The 19,327-nt window shown below is 42.7% G+C and overlaps 1 protein-coding gene across 3 annotated transcripts in view; it reads right to left on the reverse strand.

Moving 5' to 3' along the window:
• Brwd1 (bromodomain and WD repeat domain containing 1) overlaps positions 1 to 19,327 on the reverse strand; it is an 89,970-nt gene that overhangs the window by 6,850 nt on the left and 63,793 nt on the right. For all 3 annotated transcript variants that reach the window (XM_085832443.1, XM_085832445.1, XM_085832444.1), the window contains 10 exons: positions 17,950 to 18,093; positions 16,021 to 16,173; positions 13,616 to 13,782; positions 12,098 to 12,324; positions 10,618 to 10,785; positions 9,507 to 10,358; positions 8,612 to 8,989; positions 5,932 to 6,099; positions 4,821 to 5,672; positions 3,377 to 4,303 (listed from right to left, as the gene is read on the reverse strand). In XM_085832443.1, the coding sequence (XP_085688569.1) occupies positions 3,377 to 4,303; positions 4,821 to 5,672; positions 5,932 to 6,099; positions 8,612 to 8,989; positions 9,507 to 10,358; positions 10,618 to 10,785; positions 12,098 to 12,324; positions 13,616 to 13,782; positions 16,021 to 16,173; positions 17,950 to 18,093 (4,036 nt within the window). The remainder of the gene's footprint in view (positions 1 to 3,376; positions 4,304 to 4,820; positions 5,673 to 5,931; positions 6,100 to 8,611; positions 8,990 to 9,506; positions 10,359 to 10,617; positions 10,786 to 12,097; positions 12,325 to 13,615; positions 13,783 to 16,020; positions 16,174 to 17,949; positions 18,094 to 19,327) is intronic.

Below are 19,327 nucleotides of genomic sequence, written 5' to 3' on the forward strand. Positions count from 1 at the left end.
CTCTCCAAGCTCCTTTGCATTCCAGCATACTCTCTACACCATGAGAAAACAGCATGGACTTGGTAATAGCTGAAAGATAATCTGAAATGTGCTGGCTTAATGATCAAAGACTTGAGCTGGTTACTTCGACCATTGAGGACAAAGCACAGCCTATCTCGAGCCTGTGAGTTTGTTTCTGGCAGAATCAGGACACTGGAGGGGGAGGGAAATAAAACATCCCGTGCATCTTTAATGTGCTGCGTTCTGCTCCGTTACAAACCTCAGATGTCTTTTGTCAGTTGACACAATTACATTCAACTCGGCAGTGACCAGAATAAAATCCAGGTCAATTTTTATATCACACAGTACAGTGATTTAAGAAAAAGAGCACCACAGAAACTGAGGCTGTGGTGTGAACCCATCCTTACCCCAAAAGCCACAAATGAGGACAAAGGCATAGTGACACGTGACTGTGGGCAGTGCAGCTCTCTGGCAGTACTGTATGAACTTGTCTGTGATGTGACCCTCTAGTGGTGTTGAATGAACCTATTTATAGACCCGATGCATTGTTTTTCTAGGTCTTGAAGTGCTTTTCAAAAACATGTCTTACTCAAAACCAACTTCTCTAGGAGACCTATATCACAATTTCCAAGATCACACTAACTTCAGACATTATTTGATCAGAGGTTTTCCACCAAAAACAAAACAAAACAAAACAATGACCACCCTAGGAATTACCTAAAAATGGGATATATTTTCTTTTTATTCATAAATTACTACACATTGTGAGTACACCTTTTAAAATAAGATATAAGTGGGAAATCCTTTTAAATCTTTTTTATCTTAATATGCTTGGTAATAGTAATCTTTCAAAGGAAGTTAAAAAAAAAAAAAATCAAACCTGTACTACTTCAAACTTCTTTTAAAACCTATGAATGAATAAAATCACAGACTTTGGACCTAGAAAACTAGAGTGGGAAACGGCTCCTTTTACAAGTACACCCTAACTACTTCAAGTGCAGTAGAAGCTACAGCACTTACTTCTGGACCAGATCACATTCACCTTATGACTCTCAAAAAGACAAGGCTGACCCTAAACATTAAAGTACATCTGTGCATTAAATCCCTGCGCACTGCAAACGCCGAGTGCTCAATGTAAACACTGTACCTACTGTCAATCACCCTTAGTGGTACTTACGAGTGTGTCACATAGTCAGAGTTAATGTTAGAAATAGCACCATAACCAAAAAGGAAAAAAGGAAAGCAAGATACCTCTTCCTCACAAGCCCACATCTTGACTTCACGAGCTGAGAGCCACTGTCAACCACACAACAAGGTCACAATAAGGTCCACGTCTGCTCTTAGACGGACCCTAACCTGATGAAACCAAACCGTGCTCCTACACAACTGGACCAAAGGTTTAGGAAGGAGTGTTTGACTAGACAATCGATAACCAGTTAACACTTAGTCCCAAAAGGAGAACAGCTCTGTGTACAAAACCCAAACTTTGTAAAAGAGTGCACGTCAACTATACTTGTGGATTTTGGGTGCCTTTTTGCAGATAATGATAAACATGGAGTTACAATCCTGAGGAACATAACGGGAATCGAATGCTTTTTCAGTCAATAGTCAAAGACAGCTGACCCAGTGTGTGCCCCTCACATCCGTCTAGTAGGAGCTCTATGGAAAGCAGCTTGGCAGAGAATTCTCTATCCAAGAGAAACAGAGGCACCTACCAACCACAGCTGGAAATGCCCAAAACCATCTTCTCTCTTACATGAGAAGAGAAAGAGTACTGCCTACCCCGTCAAATCAAGTCCACGAATGAGCCATGAAAACAAAGCGAGAGGACACTGGAGAGCAGCACGTGCTGCCACCTCAGGAAAACGGGAGACAAAAGTGGCTTGCGTATGAACCCAGTACAACTAAGTCAAAAAGCACTCAAAAGTGTGCACACTACAACATCCTTTTCACTCCTGGGAAGCTTTCCAAGGAGAAACTTACTGGGAAGAGCGACACCAGTAGACCACAAATAATCAGTCCATTAAAGACAAGACCCTGGCTAACAAACAGTGTCTTTCTGTGGGACAGGGGATGATGGGATGCTTCCCTTCAGACAGATCTAAGAATCACTGTTTACTCCACTGGGGGTCACTACAACAAAGACTCACGCAGTTGTCCCAAAGAAAGGATGCTTAGGGTGCACAGGTAGGATTGCACTCTCAACTCTACAGTGTGACAAAGTGCTATCTACACAGAACTGAAATACCATTAGCCCTACGCACTCTTATTAAAGAACTTTCCCTAAATCTAAGGCACGCAAACTTCTCTACTTCAGAGTAAGATTATGGAAGGGCAAAAATGTGGTGAATCCTAATAGAAAGTAGATCTTGGACAAAAAGCAAAAATTTTGTCAGTAAACAATCTAAAAGAAAATACTATAACTATGTTCTCAAATTAGACCTTTAAAATATGCACTCCAAACATGTAAAATAATTTACAAGCACTTTATAAATTCAAGTTTATAAACATGAAAGTCATCAGGTCTGTCTTAAAGAAAAAAAGACAAGAATGGAGGGGGGTGGGGGGGAGTAGAAGCCACGTCAATAAAAATGACCAGATATATAAGGTATAATGTGTTCTACTCAAGTCTCCAGGGAAAAGATTTAAAAAAAAAAAAAAAAAGTGGTAGGTGCCTTGCCTACTAACCATGGTTACCCTTGCCATGATTATGTCAGCATACACATAATATTTATCAAGATTCTGTAAACATAGGCCACGTGGATTTTTTCCTACTGAATGGCAGGGGCTTAGAAACTACCACCTCTGGATAAATTCAGAAAATAACTGTGTGACACTGCTACCACAAAAGTAATGCTCACTGGTTTGGATAACCCAGTTGTCTAGTGTTGAACATGTCTCCCAACTCTTGCTGTATGTAGTCAATACTGTCAAAGTACATCTGCCCCCAAAATGAAGCATATTTTGGCACCTGTGCTGAATGCTGCTTCAAAACCAGCAAGTGCAAATAAAAGTAACAGTCATGATTTAGTCACATTCACAACTTTTCATAGAAAAATATAAATATATTCCCTGAATTGTAAGCCAGCTTTCACAGTACATTCCAGTCAGTCTACTGAGCACACTGGATCTCAAGGGCGTAAGGTGCGGTCAGTGAGCTCTAGTGCGCTCTCTATGCTTCTATCATCTTCCCCATCGTGGTATCTCACCGTTCTCCTACCCTGATTTCTCGTTTGGATTTTTGAGAGCCGGACAACTCCTTTAGCTTTCGCATAGTCCAAATCCTCCCAGTCATTGTCATCCACATTTAACCTAGGACCTTTACTCTGCCTTGGATGTCTTGCAGTTTTAGGTGAGTTGGATGAGGAGGGTTTACCTTTGCTAAGCACTCTTGCTTTCCCTTTCCTTTTCTTCTTCCTTTGGGTTTCTGTGTTATCGGTACAGTCAACATCAGAGTCAGTTACTGACCCCAAGTCTGATGCCTTAGGACTGCTGTCAGGTCCACATCCTGAACTCCCCATTTGTCCGGGCACGTCCTCATCATCTACCTCAGGATGCATTCTCCTCCTCTTCACCCCGACCTCTGTTGAGGCCTGTAAACTGGGAGTAACTTGTGCTGTCCTACTGAGTGGGGCCTTCCCGTATGTCCTGAGCCTTCTGCCATTCCACCTTCTTAATCCATAGTTCAGTTCTTCTTCGAAGTTACTCTCTACAGTAGCTTTCTGGGTCAAAACCGACACAGAAGGCAAGCTAATCTCAGTTTCCAGGGTTGGGCTTTTGGAGTTTTCCTGAGAAGGCCCAGCAGAGGAGCTTTGGGTTTTAGGAGGTGGCCTTACGCAGACAGCGCCCATTTGCCTGTTCTGTATGCTTTTTCTTTGTTCAAAACTGGAGCCCCCTCCAGAAATCAAGTCTGCACTTGCAGCCTGACTGGGATTCTCTGCACTATCTTGGTGTTCAGGCTCAGGGAGCTTGCTCCTGCAGGCAGTCTGTGCCTCTGGCACTTCACAACGTGCGTGTTTCTCCTCACTACTCAGTGCAGTCTTTGCTGGGGAACAAGCATATCGAGCGGGCTTTTTCCTTCTCCTTTTGCTTCGAGTGCACACGCTCTCTAGGCTGACGCCTTCTGCATCGCTTGTGAGCTTCATTTTGTCAGTAGCCACACTAGCACTCTCAGTAATCCTCGAGGGGCTGCTTTTGTCTTTGGGTGACTTCGGGGTTACCTGTAGGTTACTTTCCTTGTCACTGGAACAGAACCTTTTCCGGGAAACCTGCCTTCTTTGCCCATCCTCTCGTGACACAGATTCTGAAAATTAAGAGTGTTCTGTTAATATTTGATATAAGAATGTCTAAAGTAATAATTAAATGTTTAACATTTAAAGACAATTTAAATGCAGACTCCTTACCAACACAGTGAGGCTATATTAGACGGCAGGAAATAAGCTGGTCCTTAGCAGTGATTTCCCCCACTAATGACTCTCTCCTAATCCTCAACAAAGACAATGTGAACAGGCAGGCTCAAGAAAATTGTTCCAGTCACTACCATGGTGTGCCCAAGTGCTCATCTCTAATAAAGTGCCCACTGCCAATATTCAAAGTAGAACCTTTCATGAATAGTCAAGGCCAAGGCTGACTGTTCAGTGACACTAACAGTGAATGATAAGGCACTAAGCCTGAGAACAGAGAAGACAAACAAAAGGCCAGTGCTCAACCAGAAAGAACAGCTGGCCAAATGAAATCTACAGGAGGGAACAGTAGAAGGGAACCGTGGAAGAGGAGGAAGGGATAAATTAGTGTCCAAGGGAGAGCCTGAATGAAATTACCGTTTTCATTGCTGTGTGATTTCTCTCTCACTGTACCGCCATCAGAATCCACATCGGTCTCAGATCCATGATGTGAGAGACACTGGGGGGCAAGAATGACTTCCCTCAAGGCTTCAGAAGCTGGGCTTCCTTCCACTTCCGGACCTCTCCTTTCTGCACACTTTTCCTCACAGTCTTCTGAGTCGCTCAAGATCTTGGCTTTCTTACACAAATGCGAATTCTTGCATAGCACGCTGCTTTCTGGCTCAGAGTCAGCTTCCTCAGAGATGCTATCTGCCCTAAGTTTCTGCCCAGATGTTGAAGGGTCCACAGTGCTGCTGGGCCCATGATCAGATCCATGGCATCTTGAATCTTCCTCAGAAGACTCTATTGGACGAGATTTGGTTTTGCATGTTGCTGCAGTGTGGGATGTGCAGCCGTTAGCATTCCAGGTCTTCCGGGTTGCTCGCAAGTCACTGTCTGACTCCGAGTCACTGATGCTGTTGTGGACAGTATGGGGACCGGATATCAACAGTGATTGGTTCTGGTGGTCTTTCAGTTCTTCTGTCTCTGACTTGAGGCTCTGATCATCAGAGTTGTGTAGCAACTTTTTCCTGGCCACAGCTGATGCGTTTCGATGTGGCAGCTTCCGTCCAGAGCAGGGGCTCTCTGAGCTCGAATCCTCCGCATCACTCATCAGCTTTATCTTGCTGGCAGCAACAGCAGCACACTTCCGCAGAACTTTCCGGCTGCTTCCACATTTTTTATTTTTCAGATTTTCATCTGTTTCCACTGAATTGTTATCAGAATCACTTAAGTAGACTCTCTTCCGAGTGGCTTTTCTACCACATCCATTTTCTAAAGAAACAGAACCTGGAAGTAAAGTAATACGATTAAGGAAGTCCTGTCTTAGTCCAGTCATGTTAAGCTACACATGCAGGCCAAGCTGGCCTCTTTCCTACTGTCTGTCCTGCCTCGGCTTCCTAAGGTGACAACAAACCTACAAAGTCTTCAAATAGGGTAAGTGTTCTGTAAGGATCACCACGTGCTGGGCTTAAGAGACACTATCACATCTAGATGAACCCCATTATGCCACTCAATAACGATTAGTGACCGCCCGCTCTCAACTGACCAGCTTTCCTCCGAGCAGCTCTTGTTCTGGTCACCCTGAGGTTGCTGCCTCTTAACACACCACTGCGCAAGGAACATTCTCGAGCTCCAGGACTTGCTTTGCTCTCCTCTGAACTGTTTGAAGCTGAAGAAGATGAAGAGGTAGCTAAGAAATCTTCCATTTCACTTCCTAAAAAATAAAATAAAAAGATATATGGACTCCTATCTGTGCCCACATAAGCAAACATTGTCTTATAACACAAATATCTGAAAACAATGTATAACTTGTTGTTGGAGAGATGGATCAGAAAGAGAGCACCTGCTGCTCTTGCTCCTGAAGACCCAGGTTCAGTTCCCCATAACTGCCTATAACTCCAGTTCCAGGGGATCTGATGACCTCTCCTGACCTCTGTGGGCACCAGGTATCTGCGTTAGTACACATGAATACAGAGAAAATAAAAACACAAAGATTTATTTTCTCTAAATAGATTTATTTATTTACCATGTACACAACGTTCTGTCGACATGTATGACTAAGGGCCAGAAGAGGGCACCAGATTTCATTATAGACGGGGTTTGAACTCAGGACCCCTAGAAGAACAGCAAGTGCTCTTGGCCTCTGAGCCATCTCTCCAGCCTCACTAAAACTTCAGAATATTAAAACCAGATTTTCAAAATGCTTTAAATGCTTACAAATTATGCTGTGAAGGTGACTTTAAATAAAAACCTTTGTATTTAAAAAGTACACAACCAGTATTCCATACATTAAGTCATGCTTGTATATTCAGACACTGGTCACCACATTCTAAGCTGTTCTGAGACTCACAAAATATCATTTATGAATAAACCTCCATTTCAAACGCAATTAGCCCCACTAATTATTGTGCTTTCTGTGACATCAAGAAAGGCTTCCATGCTAGAAGGTACAATCATTTTGGGTCCTTCAATCTCAACAGGCAGTTTTTCAGATCTACTCAATTTCCTGACAATTCAGCTGTGGTACATTGATCACACTGGGGGAGCAGTTGGGGGTAGGGTGGCAGACAGTGAGAGAAAGAACACTTTAATCAACAAGTAATTGTTTTCATTGCCATACTGGGTGGAATGAGCAGACAGTGTACAGAGGTGGTTTCCTATCAACTTGACACACATTTGGGAAAGGGACCTTCAATTTAGAAGTTTCCCTCCTACTAGACGGCCCTGTGAACAAGACTATGGGGAATTTTCTTAGGCTGACATAGTCAGCAGGTGCCAGGCAGGAAGCAGCACTCCTCCACTGGTCCCTAACTTGACCCCTTCAGAGCTGGAGGATGATGACCTGAGTACTCCATACCAAACCTTTTCCTCCTACATGCGGTTCTAGGCCGTGGTGTCTTCATGAATAACCCCTAACTGAAGCACACGCCTGAGGCAGAGGGGCAGAGGGGCAGGAGGATACGGAAGCTCAAGAGAGGCCACTGGTGAAGGTGTGTGGCCCAGCTATAGTTTAAGGGACCAGCAGTAGCTATGAGCGGCTCTCATCCGAGCCTGGGAAGACAGGGTCTGCGTAATGCAAAGGCTTCTCTGCTACTCACAGAATCATGAGTGGGCCCAGACTTAAAGCACTAAACCTTTTACACAGGGAATTCTGGATTTGCTTTGGGCTGAACATGAAGGGACATAAGAAGAAGCCACTGTTAAGAGAGCTCAGATATTTTAGAGAGACTGGATATTTTAAGAGACTTAATTTTCAAAGTACTTGAATAATTAAAGACTATTGAAATTTCCTTAAAGTTGGGCTGTTTTACACTGTGAAATTGATATTCATATGCCATCTTAGGGACAAATGAGAAAAAACCAAAAAGGTTCCAGTTGAACAATAGTCTAACTGTGTAACAAGCAAACAAGAAGTGAAGTGTGCTAGTTAGACACAAGCTAGAGTTCCTAGAGGAGAAAGCCTTAACTGAGAGCATGCTCCCACCAGACACGCCATATTATGACAGCAAAATAAATCCTAGGATAGAGAAGGTCTCCCAGTCTCCTATTCCTACAAATATGGGGACTCTAGTCTATAACTGCATCTGTAAAATCCTGTGAAGTGCACCAGCCTGACTTTTCCACTGGCCATTTTGGTCCCATCTATGATCTGTTTGTCAATAGCATTAACAGTGCTACATGAAATATTTGACACTGCACACATGAAAAGCCACAGGTCATGATACTACATAACTTACTCTCAACGAAAAACACAGTGCGATGCAGATGGAAATAGTACCCTCACTGCACAAAGCTATTCAGGACTATTCAGGACTCCATTTGTTCATAGTTATCAAAACAGCAACAGCCCAAAGAGGTGACAATGTACTTCTGGGTGCCAGCTCTCAAATGACTATCTGTACTTTTATGGGATTTTGGTCCTTTAAAATATACTTTGTACCTGGGCGGTGGTGCACATGCCTTTAATCCCAGCACCTGGGACACAGGTGGATCTCTGAGTTCAAGGCTAGCCTAATCTACAGAGCAAGTTCTAGGACAGCCAAAGACAGAAATCCTGAATCAAAAGCAAACAAAAAAAAAAAAAAATAAAAACATACTTTGTGAAACACAAATCTTAGCAAATGTTAATTTTGTCTACACCTCAGTACCAAGGTTGTTTCTAATCCAAAAATACTTGGTAGTCTACAAACAAGAATGCTCAAAGATGAGTGCATTCAATTACTCACCAAATAGCACAGAACCACTCCTGAGTACTTCAGGCCTCTGCCTTCTGACTCTTTCTAACGATCCTGCAGAGACTGAAGAGTCCCCAGAAGTAAAGCCTGAAGAGACACCAGCACTTGTCTTGCGGGTTGGGGAACAAGCATATCGAGCGGGCTTTTTCCTTCTCCTTCGAGTGCACACGCTCTCTAGGCTGACGCCTTCTGCATCGCTTGTGAGCTTCATTTTGTCAGTAGCCACACTAGCACTCTCAGTAATCCTCGAGGGGCTGCTTTTGTCTTTGGGTGACTTCGGGGTTACCTGTAGGTTACTTTCCTTGTCACTGGAACAGAACCTTTTCCGGGAAACCTGCCTTCTTTGCCCATCCTCTCGTGACACAGATTCTGAAAATTAAGAGTGTTCTGTTAATATTTGATATAAGAATGTCTAAAGTAATAATTAAATGTTTAACATTTAAAGACAATTTAAATGCAGACTCCTTACCAACACAGTGAGGCTATATTAGACGGCAGGAAATAAGCTGGTCCTTAGCAGTGATTTCCCCCACTAATGACTCTCTCCTAATCCTCAACAAAGACAATGTGAACAGGCAGGCTCAAGAAAATTGTTCCAGTCACTACCATGGTGTGCCCAAGTGCTCATCTCTAATAAAGTGCCCACTGCCAATATTCAAAGTAGAACCTTTCATGAATAGTCAAGGCCAAGGCTGACTGTTCAGTGACACTAACAGTGAATGATAAGGCACTAAGCCTGAGAACAGAGAAGACAAACAAAAGGCCAGTGCTCAACCAGAAAGAACAGCTGGCCAAATGAAATCTACAGGAGGGAACAGTAGAAGGGAACCGTGGAAGAGGAGGAAGGGATAAATTAGTGTCCAAGGGAGAGCCTGAATGAAATTACCGTTTTCATTGCTGTGTGATTTCTCTCTCACTGTACCGCCATCAGAATCCACATCGGTCTCAGATCCATGATGTGAGAGACACTGGGGGGCAAGAATGACTTCCCTCAAGGCTTCAGAAGCTGGGCTTCCTTCCACTTCCGGACCTCTCCTTTCTGCACACTTTTCCTCACAGTCTTCTGAGTCGCTCAAGATCTTGGCTTTCTTACACAAATGCGAATTCTTGCATAGCACGCTGCTTTCTGGCTCAGAGTCAGCTTCCTCAGAGATGCTATCTGCCCTAAGTTTCTGCCCAGATGTTGAAGGGTCCACAGTGCTGCTGGGCCCATGATCAGATCCATGGCATCTTGAATCTTCCTCAGAAGACTCTATTGGACGAGATTTGGTTTTGCATGTTGCTGCAGTGTGGGATGTGCAGCCGTTAGCATTCCAGGTCTTCCGGGTTGCTCGCAAGTCACTGTCTGACTCCGAGTCACTGATGCTGTTGTGGACAGTATGGGGACCGGATATCAACAGTGATTGGTTCTGGTGGTCTTTCAGTTCTTCTGTCTCTGACTTGAGGCTCTGATCATCAGAGTTGTGTAGCAACTTTTTCCTGGCCACAGCTGATGCGTTTCGATGTGGCAGCTTCCGTCCAGAGCAGGGGCTCTCTGAGCTCGAATCCTCCGCATCACTCATCAGCTTTATCTTGCTGGCAGCAACAGCAGCACACTTCCGCAGAACTTTCCGGCTGCTTCCACATTTTTTATTTTTCAGATTTTCATCTGTTTCCACTGAATTGTTATCAGAATCACTTAAGTAGACTCTCTTCCGAGTGGCTTTTCTACCACATCCATTTTCTAAAGAAACAGAACCTGGAAGTAAAGTAATACGATTAAGGAAGTCCTGTCTTAGTCCAGTCATGTTAAGCTACACATGCAGGCCAAGCTGGCCTCTTTCCTACTGTCTGTCCTGCCTCGGCTTCCTAAGGTGACAACAAACCTACAAAGTCTTCAAATAGGGTAAGTGTTCTGTAAGGATCACCACGTGCTGGGCTTAAGAGACACTATCACATCTAGATGAACCCCATTATGCCACTCAATAACGATTAGTGACCGCCCGCTCTCAACTGACCAGCTTTCCTCCGAGCAGCTCTTGTTCTGGTCACCCTGAGGTTGCTGCCTCTTAACACACCACTGCGCAAGGAACATTCTCGAGCTCCAGGACTTGCTTTGCTCTCCTCTGAACTGTTTGAAGCTGAAGAAGATGAAGAGGTAGCTAAGAAATCTTCCATTTCACTTCCTAAAAAATAAAATAAAAAGATATATGGACTCCTATCTGTGCCCACATAAGCAAACATTGTCTTATAACACAAATATCTGAAAACAATGTATAACTTGTTGTTGGAGAGATGGATCAGAAAGAGAGCACCTGCTGCTCTTGCTCCTGAAGACCCAGGTTCAGTTCCCCATAACTGCCTATAACTCCAGTTCCAGGGGATCTGATGACCTCTCCTGACCTCTGTGGGCACCAGGTATCTGCGTTAGTACACATGAATACAGAGAAAATAAAAACACAAAGATTTATTTTCTCTAAATAGATTTATTTATTTACCATGTACACAACGTTCTGTCGACATGTATGACTAAGGGCCAGAAGAGGGCACCAGATTTCATTATAGACGGGGTTTGAACTCAGGACCCCTAGAAGAACAGCAAGTGCTCTTGGCCTCTGAGCCATCTCTCCAGCCTCACTAAAACTTCAGAATATTAAAACCAGATTTTCAAAATGCTTTAAATGCTTACAAATTATGCTGTGAAGGTGACTTTAAATAAAAACCTTTGTATTTAAAAAGTACACAACCAGTATTCCATACATTAAGTCATGCTTGTATATTCAGACACTGGTCACCACATTCTAAGCTGTTCTGAGACTCACAAAATATCATTTATGAATAAACCTCCATTTCAAACGCAATTAGCCCCACTAATTATTGTGCTTTCTGTGACATCAAGAAAGGCTTCCATGCTAGAAGGTACAATCATTTTGGGTCCTTCAATCTCAACAGGCAGTTTTTCAGATCTACTCAATTTCCTGACAATTCAGCTGTGGTACATTGATCACACTGGGGGAGCAGTTGGGGGTAGGGTGGCAGACAGTGAGAGAAAGGACACTTTAATCAACAAGTAATTGTTTTCATTGCCATACTGGGTGGAATGAGCATCAGACAGTGTACAGAGGTGGTTTCCTATCGACTTGACACACATTTGGGAAAGGGGCCTTCCCATTTATGGATCTGTTTGTCAATAGCATTAACAGTGCTACATGAAATATTTGATACTGCTCACATGAAAAGCCACAGGTCATAATACTACATAACTTACTCTCAACACAAAACACAGTGCAATGCAGATGGAAATAGTACCCTCACTGCACAAAGCTATTCAGGACTATTCAGGACTCCATTTGTTCATAGTTATCAAAACAGCAACAGCCCAAAGAGGTGACAATGTACTTCTGGGTGTCAGCTCAGTACCAAGGTTGTTTCTAACCCAAAAGTACTTGGTAATCTACAAATAAGAATGCTCAAAGATGAGTGCATTCAATTACTCACCAAACAGCACAGAACCACTCCTGAGTACTTCAGGCCTCTGCCTTCTGACTCTTTCTAACGATCCTGCAGAGACTGAAGAGTCCCCAGAAGTAAAGCCTGAAGAGACACCAGCACTTGTCTTGCGGGTTGCAGACAAAGGTACCTTACTTGAGGTAGACTGAGAAGGAGGACACATCAACTGTGGGATTACTTTTGTCTGAGATTTGAACTGCTTCTGCTTGACATTTCTGGCAAAAGTTTAAGCAAGAGAAACAATTACGTTATATTGTTTCTTAATGAGAGATAAAATATCACATAAACCAAGTAGTAAAATATGCACAACTAACAGCATCCCAGCATGGATTGTTACTGCAGTACTTCCTTATTCTAAACTTGACAGTTACAGTCAATTCCGAAGCAATGAACAAATCACCCAATTAAACAGAGAATCTGGTCCCAAGAAAAGGGAAGAAAAAAAAAAAAGACAGCAAAAAACCTGTTTCAAGGGACTTACCTTTCCAAATTTGACAAATTATACTTAATACCCACAGAAATGGGTAAACTCCTAAGTAATATAAACTCAAGAACTCCTAGCCTACTTCTCTGGTGGGAGGGAGGGAAGGGCTGGGGCAGGGAGGAGGGGAAGGGATGGGAAGGAAGGAGGGATCTTAAAGGCAGCAAAAGGAAAGTAATACACACATAAGAAGAGCACTTCAGCGAGGTCAGTAGCCAGCATGGTAGGCATAAGAATTCACTATGCATGAACTCTGTTCTTCAGGGCTGCAGAGAGGATGCTCTCCCAGAGGACCCACATGGCAGATCACAACCCTCTGTAACACTAGGCCCAGGGGATCTGATGCCATTCTAGTTTCCAAGGGCACCAGATACACATGTGACACACATAAGATACACATGTGACACACATATATACAAGGGATACACATATATACATGCAGGCAAAACCACCATATATATATATAAAGTAACAATAAGTAAAACCTGAGAAACATTTTAAAAACTACCTTCAGGCAGATGGACTAGTGAGCACCTTTAATCCCAGCAGTTGAGAGGCAGAGGCAGGAGGATCTCTGATTCAAGGTCTACAGAGTGAGTTCCAGGATAGCCAGGGTTGCACAGAGAAAGACAAACAACAAAAAGCAAACAAACAAACAAACAAAAAAATCCTTCAATAATGAAGGTAAACTTAAACCACCACCAAGGACACAAAGACAGGTAAGTCTATTGTTGGTGTATCTGCCTGGTTTACAGGAATTTTAAAAGAATTCTTCAGACTGAAGCAAGGAAACCCGTGAAACCCATGACAGGACACTCAGACGCTTTTATAACAGGACATCAAAGTATAAAACGCATCATTCCAGGGTTTCTGTAAAAAACAATGATAATACAAGGTTCTTGATTCTGAACTTAAAGATACATATATAAAAGTTTGGAGTGTAGAGCCGTATTCCAAAAATATGAGTTTTTACCACAATTAAAAACATCTTAAGAACCAATTACATGCAATGCCACGCCCCTCACCTTGTGCGCCTGTCACCAGGAACAGCACCATTACAGTTTTGTCGTTGCTTGAATCTTTGGCTTCTACGAAGTTTCTCCTTGAATTTTTGACCAATTTTAAAATCAAAGGAAATTTTCTTCATTTTTTCTTCAAACAAAGCAGACAATCTCAAGGTCATACTATAAATCTACGAGGTCAAAAAGAAACCCAGAATTACAAAGTCAACCTGCTGCAGATTTTCACTAATCACCAGAGGAGCGGCACCTGCGCTGCCTCAGCCGTGACCTGGAGGAATAGCTTCTTTGCTCCGACCGACTACACACTGACGGCACTGGCAGGATGTGGAGACAAGAGACACACACACACATACACGCACACACCTTTCAGAAGCTAGTGAAGATTGCATCTCCACACTCCACAACACTTCTGTTGATATTCTCAGTTAACATTGGTCCCAACCAGTTCCAAAGTACAAATTTCTCCTTAGGCTAATTTGAAAGTTAGTTCTAATACTGCAATTTAGGAAGCAAAGTAGCAGTGTATGTCTGAATCAAGGGAACAAGCGCATTTTTACATTAATCTGCTTACAATTTGGTATACCATCTCAATCTAAAATAACAAAAGTATGCCTTCCATCATATACAAGAAAATATATCTGCAACCTCACATATTTCACATAGCCTAGACCCTTAGTCAGGGGCAAAGACGACCTTCAATTCAATTCCTCATCTTCCCACCATCACTTTCGAAGTATTGGGCCTGTAAGCCTGTGCCCCTACACAGTTCACCTCATACAATGGGGGGAATGAGCCTATGTTGTCATGCATGGCAGGCAGGCCAGCCCTCTACCAACTGAGGTACATCCCAGCTCAACAACTCCAATTATCAGATCATTAAAATAATACCAAGCTATGTGATTGACTGAAGAATCCAGTTCAAACCAACATTAAATGCAGAAATGAGTGCACCGGTTTAATATTCAAAAGTTCAGTATCAGGCTGAGCAATGTCTCAACCAATAACGTACTATCTTTGAAAGCATGAGGACCTCAAGGTCAAACCCCATAATCAGGGGAGGATGACACAATGGGGGCAGACATGGTGGAACAAGCTCCTGATGCCAGGGAGACAAAAATTCCTGAGGCTGGCTGGCTAGCAAGTCTAGATAGACAACCGGTCGTAACTGGCTTCTCTCCTCCCACTATGTGGCCTCTGTGAATCAGACTCAGGTTGCCAGACTTGACAGCTAACCAGCACACAGACGCAACAGTAGACTGTTGGTCATGTGTGGTGTTAGGAAGCACTTCCATCCCAGAAACTTAAGAACGTGAAGGACTGAGACCTAACAGCCTCCTACACATCTGCCCTGCAGACTCTCGAGTGTTCGCTTCCTATCCCGTCTTTGAAAGGCACAACAGTACTATTTCTAGTACTGCATCATCGAGTTAATAGGGTTACATGAGCCACTCTACATCTGAAATGTGATGGTCTTGAGCATTGTCACTTTCCGTCTCCTCACTAGTTGTCACTGGAAATTTAGCAACGAATTTGAACTAAAAGTAACAAGATGCTAAACATGACAATGTAAAAAGGGCATGTATGATCACACAATACATAATGAACACTAAAAAGAAAAAAGAATTCCTCTTGAAATTCAAAATGAGATTGGATGCTGGCTTTCAGTATTACTATTCAACATTATATAAAAGCACCCTGGGTCTCACTCACCCATGAACCAGTAATGTTAGTGGATACTTCCAGAAACAGGCTACACTTAAAATTCTGAATAGCATGATCTAATCTCATACTATTCTCCCACAATCTATTTGGGAAATGGATTGTCTTATGTCCACAGCGTCCATATATATTTACATCACACAGCTCACAACAGTGAAGATTGTAGTCGTGCAATCTATCAGATTACTGTAACTGCTCTACTTACTGGTAGCTATATAAGTAATCTTTCACCATGTCTAATCTATAAATTTAACTTCACTAACTTCACCAGATATCTCTGGTCACACTTAACATCATGTACATACACACATATTTAAGAAATGCACATGCGGGCTGGAGAGATGGCTCAGTGGTTAAGAGCACTGGCTGCTCTTCCAGAGGTCCTGAATTCAATTCCCAGCAACCACATGGTGGCTCACAACCATCTGTAATGGGATCCAATGCCCTCTTCTGGTATGTCTGAAGACAGCTACAGTGTACTCATATAAATGAAATAAATAAGCCTTAAAAGAAAAGAAATGCACATACAAGTGTTTATATGCACCGGCAGCAGCTTTGCTCATCCCAGACATCTTGTGTTTATCCAGTTTATTCAGTTATAGTTCATGTTTTATCTGCTACTGGCAACTGGAAAAATACACAGTTCACGCACACCTCGTTAGAATACGGCACAGAAAAGGATTACCTACCTTTGATCTTTTGTTCGGTGTATATGCCTTTGCATTGCTAAATATCAATCGAATGTCTTTGCAAAACTCCACAGGGCTATCGTAATTCCCAGCTTCTAGAGTTTCCCTTACTGTTCCAAAATCCATTGGCGTGTCTATAATATCTCGGTAATCCTGTTTTTAAAAATGACAATTCACATATGAACTTCATGATCTCTAAAAGTAAACACAAAGGGCTGGAGGGCTCAGTAGTTAAGTGCAAGTCCTAGCACCCATACAGTGGCACACAAGCATCTGTAACCCACAATCAAGGGGAACTCAGCAACTCTTCTGGCTTCCATGGGCAATACAAACATGGTACACAGATACAGGAACAAATAAAACACACATAAAATACCCATACACAGAAATGTTTTTAAAGTAAACATAGTAAGATCTCTAAGATATTGCAAATGACAGAACAGGGAAAGAATTGAAAGACTTAAGGATTAATATCTAAAAGATCTACAAAGGCAGCAAAGAATAGTAGGATAGGAAGTATCAAATCTTAAGATTTTACTTTATCTTAATTTATATGTTAGGATATGCGTACAATGCCTGCTGAGCCATCTCTGCAGCCCCACAAATAACAGCAAATGTCAATTCTTTTTTGTTTTGTTTTGGGTTGTTTTGTTTCCCCACCCCCCCAACCCCCCCCCCCCCGAGACAGGGGTTCTCTGTGTAGCCCTGGCTATCTTGGAACTCACTTTGTAGACCAGGCTGGCCTCGAACTCAGAAATCTGCCTGCCTCTGCCTCCCAAGTGCTGGGATTAAAGGCGTGCCTTACCACACCCGGCTTTCAAATGTCAATTCTTAACGGTCCTGAGACAAGAATATTTTAATTTCCTGTTTACAGCCATTAGTAATCCCAAGACTGCTGTAGCAGATGGTGTTTTTGGTTCTTGGTCATGGGCATCACCCAACTGCCTTGTTTGTTATCTAAGTTATAGTCTTGTTAACTGTTCCAAATGAGCCATGCCTGCATGTCTGTGCCTGTAGTGAGCACAAGAGGACACTGGATCCCCTGGGATTGGAGTTATAGATGGTCACAAGCTACTAAAATGTGGGTGACAGAAACTTCCGTAAGCCCATAATCAGCTTCCAAATGCTGACACCATTGCATACACTAGCAAGATTTTGCTGAAAGGACCCAGATATAGCTGTCTCTTGTGAGACAATGCCGGGGCCTAGCAAACACAGAAGTGGATGCTCACAGTCAGCTATTGGATGGATCACAGGGCCCCCAATGGAGGAGCTAGAGAAAATACCCAAGGAGCTTAAGGGAACTGCAACCCCATAGGTGGATCATTATTATGAACTAACCAGTACCCCAGAGCTCTTGTCTCTAGCTGCATTTGTATCAAAAGATGGCCTAGTAGGCCATCACTGGAAAGAGAGGCCCATTGGACTTGCCAACTTTATATGCCCCAGTACAGGGGAATGCCAGGGCCAAGGGGTGGGGGTGGGTGGGTGGGGGACTGGGGTGGGGGGAGTGTATTGGGGACTTTTTGGATAGCATTGGAAATGTAATTGAGGAAATTACCTAATTAAAAAAAATAAAAATAAAAAATAAAGTAAAATAAAAAAAAAAAAGAAACTTCCGTAAGATCAACCAATACTTTTACCCATGAGCCACCTCTCCTGCTCCAGTAAATTTTATTAATGCCTGTGCCTACAGCAATGCTCATGTATGTATCTCCTATTTCACACATGGTTCCTGTGCAACTATCTCTAAATTCTTGAGTTACTATGTCTGTACTACAACTAGCCCTAGTGGGGTAAGATAGAAAATACATTAACATAAATAAGGCTTAGTCTAGTCCTCTTACCCTTTAGGGTTTAACCTAACTCTGCAATCCTACTGTTTTCTCCACAACACAAAGCACCAACAGTCAGAGCAAGGAGACTTACTGGGTACTCATCCAAGTCCACGGGCTGTCTAAAGGGCTCCGAGTCCTCACATTGGAAGATGAGGATAAGCAGGGCCTTGCACTGCCTCCTCCAGTCACTCTCAATACAGCCGCTGGCTCTACTCCTCCTTTTCCAGTTGTGGACCTGAAAACATATTTGTAGGTTACTTCAGCCTAGGTAGGAAATGGAGAGAGGATATGTTTTATAGTGTATGATATTGGTTTTAAGGAAAAAAAAAGATTTGGGCCCTTCTGTTTCCTGTATTGTACATAAGTTATAGCAGTTTTCACCTTGTTATCTAGCTGGAAAAAAGACGATGTCTATAAATCCAGTCATGTCTTATAATGTTCGACATGCATTCGTAAATGGAAATTATATCAAGATTAGTTATAAGAAGCCAGATGCCATGGGCAGCAGCAAGTGCTATCAAACAATCAATTCTGCCAAGTCTCACATCTGTACATCTTGTTTATAGAAATTAGAAATGGAGTAGAAAACTGCCTAGGACCACAGCTTCCTCACATGGGAAAAGTCCACTATAGACAGCAATTAAAGGTAAGGGCACCCAGGCAATGCCTCAAATGTTGGCATTAGCTATATGGAGCAATGTAACCACAAAAGAGATACCAAAGTATATCAGAAACTGCAAAAGTTGTCATCTGGTTTGAGCCAAAGTAAACAGAAAGTGTGTGCTGGGAGAGGGGTTTACAATATGGGAAAGGCAAGAGCTCTCTCTCCTATATGGAATCAGCATCACTTTAGGGAGTCATAGCACACTGCTGCTTAACACACATGCACATCTGACTAGTGGAGTCAACTATGTCATTGGCAATAGCGGACACTGCAAAGAATAGACGGGGGAGACAGGTGGCAGTTCTATTGGAAATGAAGCAACACGAAAATGAAAATCAGACAACATAAATGCATGTCTAACTCTTCAGTGTTAATTAGGACAACCATTGTATAAGAGGTCAGGTATTTGATTTGTTTGGCTGCTTGATTTGGTTTTTGAGATTCTTATGATATACTCCTGGCTGGCCTGGAACTACATATGTAAATCAGGTTGGCCTCACAGAGATCTGCCTGCCTCTGCCTCTGCCTCCTAAGTATTGAGACTAAAAATAAAAAGTGTGTGCCACCAGATAATGGAACGTCTAAGTGAACTAGGAGTGACGTGTGCTATTGTATGTTACCCATTCTGCTATCAACAGCCTACTCATTAATGTACTGTATTAGTGCCGAAGCTTCTGGTGACACGTCACATTAGAGCTCTTAAGTTTCCTAAGTTTACTTCCATGTTGTGACCCTTCTCCCATAAAGCCTCATCTTTTCAACAAATCTCTATTTTAAATAAATAATTCCATTACCAAATCCTATA

The sequence above is a fragment of the Mus caroli genome, unplaced genomic scaffold (assembly GCF_978045245.1).
Source record: "Mus caroli unplaced genomic scaffold, Mus_caroli_1 scaffold_17, whole genome shotgun sequence".
Classification (NCBI taxonomy): Eukaryota; Metazoa; Chordata; class Mammalia; order Rodentia; family Muridae; genus Mus; species Mus caroli.